The 11,858-nt window shown below is 37.8% G+C and overlaps 1 protein-coding gene across 1 annotated transcript; it reads right to left on the bottom strand.

Annotated features, from left to right (window-relative positions):
• Positions 1-443: 443 nt before the first annotated feature.
• Positions 444-1,385, bottom strand: LOC100666227 (olfactory receptor 13D1-like). The gene has a single exon (XM_003404908.3). The coding sequence runs from the start codon at positions 1,383-1,385 to the stop codon at positions 444-446; it is 942 nt and encodes a 313-aa protein (XP_003404956.1).
• Between the last annotated feature and the right edge of the window lie 10,473 nt (positions 1,386-11,858).

The following is an 11,858-nucleotide window of genomic DNA, read 5'->3' as shown; positions in this document are numbered from 1 at the left end:
AAGAAGGTGGGCAAGGATATGGGGAGGGAAAAGGTGAAATATGTAGCTAGAAATTTAGATTGGGACTAGATTAGGTTCCTAGCAAGAATAAACAAACAAAAAACATTAAATCAAATAGATTTTCAAATAAAAGAGGCTGAAGATATGTTTTATTTGCTGAGTAGACATATGTGCTAAATTTTTTTGGAAAGAAATTTTTTTTCTTTGTTCTGGTAAGTTTACTTGCACTTCTTAGACCAGTTGTCTCTATGTTTTTATGAGATCACAGTCATTTTCACAAAGTGTTAATGTTAGACTGTTGATCTCAAAATATCTTTCTTAACTCTGCAATTCTGTGATTGTACATATTTCCTTCTTTTCTTTTGCTCTGCTTATATTGAAAACCTTTGCTCAAAATATGTGAGCTTATTTTGTATATGAACTCAAAAAAAAGTGTCAGTTTCTCACTGTTTCCTCTTGAACCAATGTCTACTCATCAGTTTTTTCATAGCTCCATGAACCTCCTTGTTCCTCAGGCTATAGATGATAGGATTGAACATGGGGGTGACTATACCATAGAACAGAGCAACCAACTTGTCAAAAGTGGAGTCTTTGGACTTTGGCTTCATATACATGAAGAGGATTGTCCCATAAAATACAATCACCACCGTCATGTGGGCTGAGCAGGTGGAAAAAGCCTTTTTTCTTCCTTCAGCTGAATTGATTCTCAGTATAGTAGAGAGGATGAAAATGTAGGATATACAAATCAGCAGTAAGGGAGAAAACAAAAATATTACATTGCCCAACATTATAGTAATCTCATTCAAGGAAATATCTGTGCAAGCCAGTTTGACGAAGGCCAGTATTTCACAAACAAAATGATTAATGACATTTTTTCCACAGAAGGGCAGCCGTATTGCAAGAACAGTTTCTACCAGTGAGTTGAGAAAGCCTAATCCCCAGGAGACAGCTGCCATCTGAATACAAAGTACCTTGTTCATGATGATGGAGTATCTGAGAGGGTTGCAAATGGCCACGTAGCGGTCATATGCCATCACTGCTAGGAGCACACACTCTGTGGACCCCATAGTGTATGAGACAGACATTTGAACAACACATCTAGTGAAGGAAATGTTTTTTTTCTCTGATAAGAAGTGTATTAGCATTGAGGGGATAAAAGAGGTTGTGTACCAGATGTCTAGGAGGGAAAGATTACCAAGGAAGAAATACATGGGTGTGTGGAGATGGAAATCCAGGAGCATTAAGATGATCAAGGTACTGTTCCCCAGGAGGATTACCAGGTACATCAACAAGCACATCACAAAAAGCAGTTTTTCAGCTTTTGGGTACTCAGAAAGTCCCTGCAGAATGAACTCAACCTCAGTTGTCCAGTTTGTCCTTTCCATTTTACTGCTTTTAATACCTGCAATAATCCAAAAAAGTAAACTGTGTATGAGTTTAATTAGTCTGTAGATATAAAGTATCATATCATATGATACTTGTCATATTAAGTAAGAGAGAGTAGGGTAGGTGGGGCAACAAGTGTGTCAGCACTAGCTGGAGTGATGGTAACAGCTATGAATTTAGCTTTTGGGATCCCTCTTTTATCTTGGATAGCTCATAAGGCACTGGTTTGCAGCACTTAATAATTACAAAATTAGCTTCTGAAAAATGCAGGTTTCTGTACTCCATTTCCTGAGCTTGTGAGGCACAAGTTCTTAGATGTGGAAGAGCAATTTGCATTTTTAACAAGCCATCTGTTATTTTGATGTGGCTGATCTACAGACCTCACTTTGAAAATCAATATTATCAAGGCAGTGTGCTTTATTCATTACAAAAAAGATTTGTTGATTTCACTTTATACCATACCAATTATTAGCAATAATATTTGCTTTATGGTTTCATAGTTTATAAATATTCACAAACTTTACTTATTTTATCATCACTATAAATCTGTGAGGAAAGTGAAATTCAATGGGGTTAAATTATCTAGTCATAGCAAGTGAAAAAACTACTACTGAAATTTCATTTTTCTGATTTTAAATGCCATGTATTTTTTTCACTATACTTAACTGCCATCCAAAAATTATATAAGTTGAGTAAGGGGTTAGAATCAGATAATTTTTTCTGTAATGCTCTCCACTAATTCTAATGTGTAAATGAGGAAGCAAGCCACTGGTCTAGAATGCTTCTCAAGCTTTAGTGTGCATACAAATTACCTGAGGAATTTTTGAAAATTACATAATCTGATTCAGTGAATCTTTCAAGTGGGCTGAGATTTACATTTATTAACATGTCCCCCGGTGTTGTTGGTGCTGCTTGTCTGCAGAACACACATGAGTAGCAAGACCTCTTAAACCATCTCTCTCTAATACCTGAGAGAGCAAATTGGTGCTTCACTTGTGTGTAGAATAGTAGTTTGATAGTAAAAATGTAAACCTGAACACTCAAGTGAGACTTGACAGTGAGACTTCTGTATGGTTTATGGCAAATGGTTTCACGTTCTTCAGATTTTAGGTATACGAACAACCAAATTGCACACAGAAGAGCCTGCCTTGTATTCTTATCCATATAAAAGCCATTCCTCTTCCATTACTTGAATTTCTGGTTGTTGTTGTTGTTAGGTGCTGCAGAGTTGGTTCTGACTCACAGCGACCCTATGCACAACAGAACGAAACATTGCCCGGTCCTGCACCATCCTTATAATCGTTGTTATGCTTGAGCTCGTTGTTGCAGCCACTGTGTCAATCCACCTCATTGAGGGTCTTCCTCTTTTCTGCTGACCCTGTACTTCGCCAAGCACCATGTCCTTCTCCAGGGACTGATCCCTCTTGACAACGTGTCCAAACCATGGAAGATGCAGTCTTGCCATCCTTGCTTCTAAGGAGATTCTGGTTGTACTTCTTCTAAGATGGATTTGTTCTTTTGGCAGTCCATGGTATATTCAATATTCTTCACCAACATCACAATTCGAAGGTGTCAATTCTTCAGTCTTCCATATTCATTGGCCTGCTTTCATGTGCATATGATGTGATTGAAAATACCATGGCTTGGGTCAGGCGCACCTTAGTTTTCAAGGTGACATCTTTGCTCTTCAACACTTTGAAGAGGTCCTTTCAGCAGATTCGCCCAATGCAATGCGTCTTTTGATTTCTTAACTGCTGCTTCCATGGCTGTTGATTGTAGATGCAGGTAAAATGAAATCCTTGACAACTTCAATCTTCTCTCCGTTTATCATGATGTTGCTTATTGGTCGAGTTGTGACGATTTTTGTTTTCTTTGTGTTGAGGTGCAATCCATACTGAAGGCTGTGGTCTTTGATCTTCATTAGTAAGTGCTTCAAGTCCTATTCACTTTCAGCAAGCAAGGTTGTGTCATCTGCATAACACAGGTTGTTAATGAGTCTCCCTCCAATCCTGATGCCCCATTCTTCTTCATGTAGTCCAGCTTCTCAGATTATTTGCTCAGCATACAGATTGAATAGGTATGGTGAAAGAATACAACCCAGTCGCCCATCTTTCCTGACTTTAAACCAATCAGTATCCCCTTTTTCTGTCTGAACAACTGCCTCTTAATCTATGTAAAAATTCCTCATGAGCACAATTAAGTGTTCATTAATTCCTATTCTTCACAATGTTATCCATAGTTTGTTCTGGTCCACACAGTTGAATGCCTTTGCATAGTCAATAAAACACAGGTAAATATCCTTCTGGTATTCTCTGCTTTCAGCCAGGATCCAGCTGTCATCAGCAATGATATCACTGGTTCCACGTCCTCTTCTGAAACCAGCCTGAATTTCTGGCAGTTCCCTGTCAATATACTGCTGCAGCTATTTCTGAATGATCTTCAGCAAAATTTTGCTTGCAAGTAATATTAATAATATTGTTCTATAATTTCCACATTCAGTTGGATTACCTTTCTTGGGAATAGGCATAAATATAGATCTCTTCCAGTCAGTTGGCCAGGAAGCTGTCTTCCATATTTCTTGGCATAGATGAGTGAGCACCTCCAGCGCTGCATGTGTTATTTGAAACATCTCAATTGATATTCCATCAGTTCCTGGAGCCTTGTTTTTCACCAATGCCTTCAGAGCCGCTTGGACTTCTTCCTTCAGTACTGTCGGTTCCTGATCACATGCTACCTCTTGAAATGGTTGAACATCGACCAATTCTTTTTGGTATAATGACTCTGTGTATTCCTTCCATCTTCTTTTGATGCTCCCTGGGTTGTTTAATATTTTCCCCATAGAATCCTTCACTATTGCAACTCGAGGCTTGAATTTTTTCTTCAGTTCTTTCAGTTTGAGAAACGCCAAGCATGTTCTTCCCTTTTGATTTTCCATCTCCAGCTCTTTGCACATGTCATTATAATACTTTACTTTGTCTTCTCGAGATGCCTGTTGAAATCTTCTGTTCAGTTCTTTTACTTCATCAGTTCTTCCTTTTGCTTAGCTGCTCGATGTTCTAGAGCAAGTTTCAGAGTCTCCTCTCACATCCATCTTGGTATTTTCTTTCTTTCCTGTCTTTTCAATGACCTCTTGCTTTCTTCATGTATGATGTCCTTGATGTCATTCCACAACTTGTCTGGTCTGCGGTCACTAGTGTTCAATGTGTCAAATCTGTTCTTCAGACGGTCTCTAAATTCAGGCGGGATGTACTCAAGGTCATATTTTGGCTCTCATGGACTTGCTCTGATTTTCTTCAGTTTCAGCTTGAACTTGCATATGAGCAATTGATGGTCTGTTCCACAGTCAGCCCCTGGCCTTGTTCTCGCTGATGATATTGAGCTTTTCCATTATCTCTTTCCACAGATGTAGTCAATTTGATTTCTGTGTGTTCTATCTGGCGAGCTCCATGAGTATAGTCGCCGTTTATGTTGGTGAAAGAAGGTATTTGCAATGAAGAAGTCGTTGGTCTTGCAAAATTCTATCATTCGATCTCCGGCATTGTTTCTATCGCCAAGGCCACATTTTCCAACTACCGATCCTTCTTCTTTGTTTCCAACTTTCACATTCCAATCACCAGTAATTATCAATGTACCTTGTTTGCATGTTCGATCAATTTCAGACTGCAGCAGCTGATAAAAATCTTCTATTTCTTCATCTTTGGCCCTAGTGGTTTGTGTGTAAATTTGAATAATAGTCGTATTAACTGGTCTTCCTTGTAGGCATATGGATACTATCCTATCACTGACAGCAGTGTACTTCAGGATAGATCTTGAAAGGTTCTTTTTGACGATGAATGCAACACCATTCCTCTTCAAGTTGTCATTCCCAGCATAGTAGACTACATGATTGTCTGATTCAAAATGGCCAATACTCACCCATTTCAGCTCACTAATGTCTAGGATATTGATGTTTATGTGTTCCATTTCATTTTTGATGATTTCCAATTTTCCTAAATTCATACTTTGTACATTCCAGGTTCCAATTATTAATGGACTTTTGCAGCTGTTCTTCTCATTTTGAGTCATGCCACATCAGCAAATGAAAGTCTTGAAAGCTTTACTCCATCCACATCATTAAGGTCGACTCTACTTTGAGGAGGCAGCTCTTCTCCAGTCATCTTTTGAGTGCCTTCCAACCTGGGGGGCTCATCTTCCAGCACTATATCAGACAATGTTCTGCTGCTATTCATAAGGTTTTCACTGGCTAATGTTTTTCAGAAGTAGACTGCTGGGTCCTTCTTCCTATTCTGTCTTAGTCTGGAAGCTCAGCTGAAACCTGTCCTCCATGGGTGTCATACTGTGGACTGGAATAGGGGATAGAAAATGATACTGGTGATGAACAAGCTTCTTGGATTGAGTGGACACATGAAACTATGTTGGCATCTCCTGTCTGGAGGGGGGATGAGAGGGCAGAGGGGGCCAGAAGCTACCCGAATGGACATGAGGAGAGAGAGTGGAGGGAAAAACCGTGCTGTCTCATTGGAGAGAGAGCAGTTAGGAGTATATGGCAATATGTATGCAAATTTTTGTATGAGAGACTGACCTGATTTGTAAACTTTCACTTAAATCACAATAAAAATTATTAAAAAAAAAATATGACTCTCGTCCAATTCGAGCTGTATTCAGCGTCGCAGACATACATTACAAAGAGGGCAGGGATGGTTGTGTCATCCAGGATACACTCCTATTTGATACTGTTTAAGATTGGAATTTAATTGACTATAGGTGCATACGTCAACCTACTCTAAATCCTCCAGTAAAACTCTGATCTAGGCTTTCAAAGAGCCTCAGTAGTATGACACTAAAATTGTTGAAGAGAATATATAAATCAAGTCACATTCCCTCTTTTTTCTAGGAGCATCGCCTAAAAGTTGATTCCTACTGAAAATTACTTTCAGAAAATAATTGTTTTATGCTGAGATTAGTAGTGTACATTTGGTATCCTAATAGATTGAGATATTGTTGTTAAGTGCTGTCATGTTGGTTCCAACTCATAAAGTGACCCTATATGCAATAGAATGAAACATTGCTTGGTTCTGTGCTATCTTCTCAATAGTTGTTATGCTTGAGCCAACTGTTGTAGCTACTGTGTATATCTACCTCATTGATGGTTTTTTGCTCTTTTACTGACCTTCTACTTTATCAAGCATGATGGCATTCTCCTGGGACTGGTCCCTCCCTGATAATCTGTCCAAAGTACGTGAGATGAAGTATTGCCATCCTCACTTCTAAGGAGCATTCTGGCTGTACTTCTTCCAAGACAGGTTTGTTCATTCTTCTGGCAGTCCATGGTATATTCAATATTCTTTGCCAACATCATAATTCAAAGACATCTATTCTTCTTTGGTCTTCCTTATTCATTGTCCAGCTTTTGCATGTATATGAAGCAATTGAAGATACCACGGCTTAGGTTAGAATCACCTTAGTCCAAAGTGACATCTTTGCTGTTTAACACTTTAAAGAGGTCTTTTGCAGCAGATTTGCCCAATCCAACACTTAGTTTGATGTCTTTTTTTTTAATTTTTTAATTTTTATTGTGCTTTAAGTGAAAGTTTACAAATCAAGTTGGACTCTAAGACAAAAATTTATAAACACCTTGCTTATATGCTCCTAATTGCGCTCCCTCTAATGAGACAGCACACTTCTTCCCTCCACTTTCTCTTTTCGTGTCCATTCGGTCAGCTTCTGACCCCCTCTACCCTGTCATCTCCCCTTTAGACAGGAGATGCCAACATACTTTCATGTGTCTACTTGATCCAAAAAACTCATTCTTCACCAGTATCATTGTCTATCCCATAGTGTAGTCCAATCCCTGTCTGAAGAGTTGGCTTCGGAAATGGTTCCTGTCTTGGGCCAACAGAAGGTCTGGGGACTGTGACCTCCGGATCATTCTAGTCTCAGTCAGACCATTAAGTCTGGTCTTTTTATGAGAATTTGGGGTCTGCATCCCACTGCTCTCCTGCTCCCTCAGGAGTTCTCTGTTGTGTTGCCTGTCAGAACGGTCATCTGTTGTAGCCGGCACCATCTAGTTCTTCTGGTCTCAGGCAAATGTAGTCTCTGCTTTATGTGGCCCTTTCTGCCTCTTGGGCTCATAATTACCTTGTGTCTTTGGTGTTCTTCATTCTCCTTTGATCCAGGTGGGTTGAGACCAATTGATGCATCTTAGATGGCTGCTTGCTAGTGTTTAAGACCCCAGATGCCACTCTCCAAAGTGGGATGCAGAACGTTTTCTTAATAGATTTTATTATGCCAATTGACTTAGATGTCCCCTGAAACCATGGTCCCTAAACCCCCACCCCTGCTACTCTGACCTTCAAAGAGTTCAGTTTATTCAGGAAACTTCTTTGCTGACCTCACCTGTATTGTCTTTCCCTTCACCTAAAATAATTCTTATCTACTATCTAATTAGTGAAAACTGCTCTCCCTTCCTCCATCCCTCCCCCCTCATAACTATCAAAGAATATTTTCTTCTCTGTTTGAACTATTTCTCCAGTTATTATAATAGTGATCTTATACAATATTTGTCCTTTTGCAACTAATTTCGCTCAGCATAATGCCTTGCAGATTCCTACATGTTATGAAATGTTTCATGGATTCATCATTGTTCTTTATCAATGTGTAGTATTCCATTGTGTGATCCCAAGCCCAAGCCTAGTCGATTCCGACTCAGAATAATTTATTTATCCACTCATCCATTGATGGGCACCTTGGTTGGTTCCATCTTTTTCTATTGTAAACACTGCTGCAATGAACATGGGTGTGCATATATCTGTCGTGTAAAGGCTCTTATTTCTCCAGGATATATTCCAAGGAGTGGGATTGCTGGATCATATGGAAGTTCTATTTCTAGTTTTTCAAGGGAGTGCCAAATCGATTTCCAAAGTGGGTATACCATTTTACATTCCCACAAGCAGTGTATAAGGGTTCCAGTCTCTCCACAACCCCTCCAACATTTATTATTTTGTGTTTTTTGGATTAATGCCAGCTTTGTTGGAGTCAGGTGGAATCTCACTGTAGTTTTGATTTGCATTTCTCTAATGGCTGATGATCGTGAGCATTTCCTCAAGTATCTGTTAGCCACCTGAATGTCTTCTTTAGTAAAGTGTCTGTTCATATCCTTTGCCCATTTTTTAACTGGGTTATTTGTCTTTTTGTAGTTGAGTTTTTGCAGTATCATGTAGCTTTTAGAGAGAGACGCGGATTGGAAATGTCATAGCTAAAGACTTTTTCCCAGTCTGTAGGTAGTCTTTTTACTCTTTTGGTGAAGTCTTTGGATGAGCATAGGTGTTTGATTTTTAGGAGCTCGCAGTTATCTACTTTTTCTTCTACATTCTCTACAATGTTTTGTATACTGTTTATGCCATGTATTAGGGCTCCTAACATTGTCCCTATTTTTTCTTCCATGATCTTTATCATTTTAGATTTTACATTTAGGTCTTTGATCCATTTTGAATTAGTTTTTGTGCATGGAGTGAGGTATGGGTCTTGTTTCAGTTTTTTGCAGATGGATATCCAGTTATGCCAGCACCATTTATTAAAAAGACTGTCTTTTCCCCATTTAACTGTTTGGGGGCCTTTGTCAAATATCAATTGCTCATATGTGGATGGATTTATGTCTGGATTCTCAATTCTGTTCCATTGGTCCATGTATCTGTTGTTGTACCAGTACCAGCCTGTTTTGACTACTGTGGCGGTATAATAGGTTCTAAAATCAGGTGGAGTGAGGCTTCCCACTTTGTGTTCTTTTTCAGTAACGCTTTACTTATTCGGGGCCTCTTTCCCTTCCATATGAAGTTGGTGATTTGTTTCTCCATGTCATTAATAAATGTCGTTGGAGTTTGAATCAGAATTGCATTGTATCTATAGACGGCTTTTGTTAGAATAGACATTTTTACAATGTTAAATCTTCCTATCCATGAGCAAGATATGTTTTTCCAGTTTTGTAGGTCTCTCAGTTTCTTGCAGTAGTGTCTATGTATAGTCGTTTGATTTCTTGACTGCTATTTCTACCGGCATTGATTGTGCATCCAAACAAAATGAAATCCTTGAAAACTTCAGTCTTTTCTCTGTTTTTCATGGTGTGTTGTTTATTGGTCCAGCTGTGAGGATTTTTGTTTTCTTTATGTTGAAGTGTAATCCATACTGAAGGCTGTATTCTTTGATCTTCATCAGCAAGTGCTTCAAGTCTTCTTCGTTTTCCTCAAGCAAGGTTGTGTAGCCTGCATATACCAGGTTGTTAAAGAGTTTTCTTCCATTCCTGATGCTGTGTTCTTCTCAGATTATTTGCTCAGCATACAGGTTGAATAAGTATGGTGGAAGGATACGACGTTGTCACACACCTTTCCTGATTTTATACCACAGGGTAGCCCCTTGTTCTGTTCGAAGGACTGCCTCTTGATCTATGTACAGTTTCCTCATGAGCACAATTAAGTGTTCTGGAATTCCCATTCTTCACAAAAAAGATTTTCCTTGTAAACATTTATGAGAGGAACCACCAATCTCCTCTGATGTTTTCGAATGCTTTGCCTTCATGGAGTATTGTTTTATAAAATAGGTGCTTTTCTTTTTTTTTTAGTTCTTGGGTAATTCTGAGAGAATTATTAAATAATCTAATACACATGTGACGGGTTATCAAGCACCTATATTTGTGAAGAATTTGTATTAATACAAAAATACTTACATCGAAATGATTAAATGAAAACAGAAACAATAACAACAAAATAGTATGTAGCATTATTTGCAAAACCAAAACCTAAAGCAAGGTAATCTATGCAGACTAGAAGGCCTGGAAAGAAATACTTAAAACAAGTTAATAGTTCTCTTAGAGACATTTTTTTCCTATATGTGAATTCTTGAAATTTCTAAAATAAATATGCATAAAGAAAAAATATCTTTTAAAAGAGAAAAAGCTGAAGCTGGTGTCTAATAACATTAGAAATATTAACTGTCAAAAATATCAAAACTTAAATAGTGTAGTAAATTGTCTTAGGTGTCTAGCAACCACATATTGGGGTTGAGTTGTGCTGTCATGAACATAGGATATTTTCCTGATTGTAATCCAGTTATCCACAGGAGGCCACCTTTTTTGTAGTGGACCGAGGTCATGTATAATTCCTACCCTCAAAGTCTTCCAGGTAAGTCAAGGAGTACACCAAGATAAAGAACTTGAGCTCCTGACTTAATCATATTATCTCAAATTGTAGACCACTGATGCCTAGAACAGAATTTTTACTAGAAGACAGAATGGTGATAGAAATAGGATTTAAAATTAAAGATTAAATTCTTGTCTGTAAAGGTTCTGAACTGACCTGGATTCTTGCCATCTTCCAATCGCCCTCCCCCTCCCTCCTGGTGTTTTATAGGAAATGACCTCTGTGTTTCAGAACTCTAGGGGCTTCACCTAGGACTGGTGTTAGTGTGGTCATAGACCTAAGGTTTTTTCCCAATGAAAGTTTGTGACTCTTTTATTCCAATTAAAAGTCAAGCCAAGACTTTTAACTTTTTTTTCTCTTAGCCATTTGAAGGTCTAATCTCTAAAATACTTAAATTTTTCAATCAAAAACACAGAACACATGCACTCTAAATACTCACGGGAGTATTTGTTATCCTCTCCATCTCTTTTACAAAGATCAGTTAAGACAGTTGGTATTTGTACAAAGATGGATGGACATGACAACTTTCCGTTTAAAATTTTATTGACTCAAATATTCAATTAATAGATTATCATGAAAGAGATTATTTTAGCTCCAAAAGAGAACAGTAATTGGTATTAGGTGAGGTCCTAGTATATATTAGATTAAAAAAAAAAAAAAAAAAACTTTGCCATCAAGTTGATTCCAACTTACAGCAACCCTTATAGGACAGAGCAGAACTGCCACTTAGGGCTTCTAAGGAGCGACTGGTGGATTCGAATTGCTGACCTTTTGGTTAGCAACTGATCTCTTAACCACTGCACTATATATTAGATACTTCCTATAATTTTTATCATTTAATCTGAAAAATAACCCAAATAGTTTGATGTAACTATGACCTTTATAGGTGACAAGATTAATTTGAGATTTCATGTTAAGAAAAATTTCCAAAATCTTATAATTTGTTAAATGCCGAGACTATGATTTAAACCCAGATCAAGTCTCCATTTTCATCACTGAACCACAATGTCTCCTTTATTTACATGTAAATTTTATAAAAACACAATTTAATAAAATGCTCTGAACTTTCATCAATGATCAGTATTATAAATATAGGCATAAAAGATATTTTTACCACTTTTGAAAAACCACTTAAAAGGACAGTATCCTAATAATGAATTCAAATGAAAATGAAAATATACCCCAAATTAATTTCAGGTCTAGCATGGGAATCTAAGACCTAGTGTAGTGGAATTTGATGTATTATTTAAAAGAGAACACAGAAATTTTTAAGATTTCTTT

Source organism: Loxodonta africana, chromosome 2 (assembly GCF_030014295.1).
Source record: "Loxodonta africana isolate mLoxAfr1 chromosome 2, mLoxAfr1.hap2, whole genome shotgun sequence".
Taxonomy (NCBI): Eukaryota; Metazoa; Chordata; class Mammalia; order Proboscidea; family Elephantidae; genus Loxodonta; species Loxodonta africana.
This window is presented reverse-complemented; position numbering and strand designations above follow the sequence as displayed.

Bases quoted from the DNA above. Each gene is read 5' to 3' on its own strand.
- LOC100666227 (XM_003404908.3), bottom strand. From the start codon at position 1,385: ATGGAAAGGACAAACTGGACAACTGAGGTTGAGTTCATTCTGCAGGGA.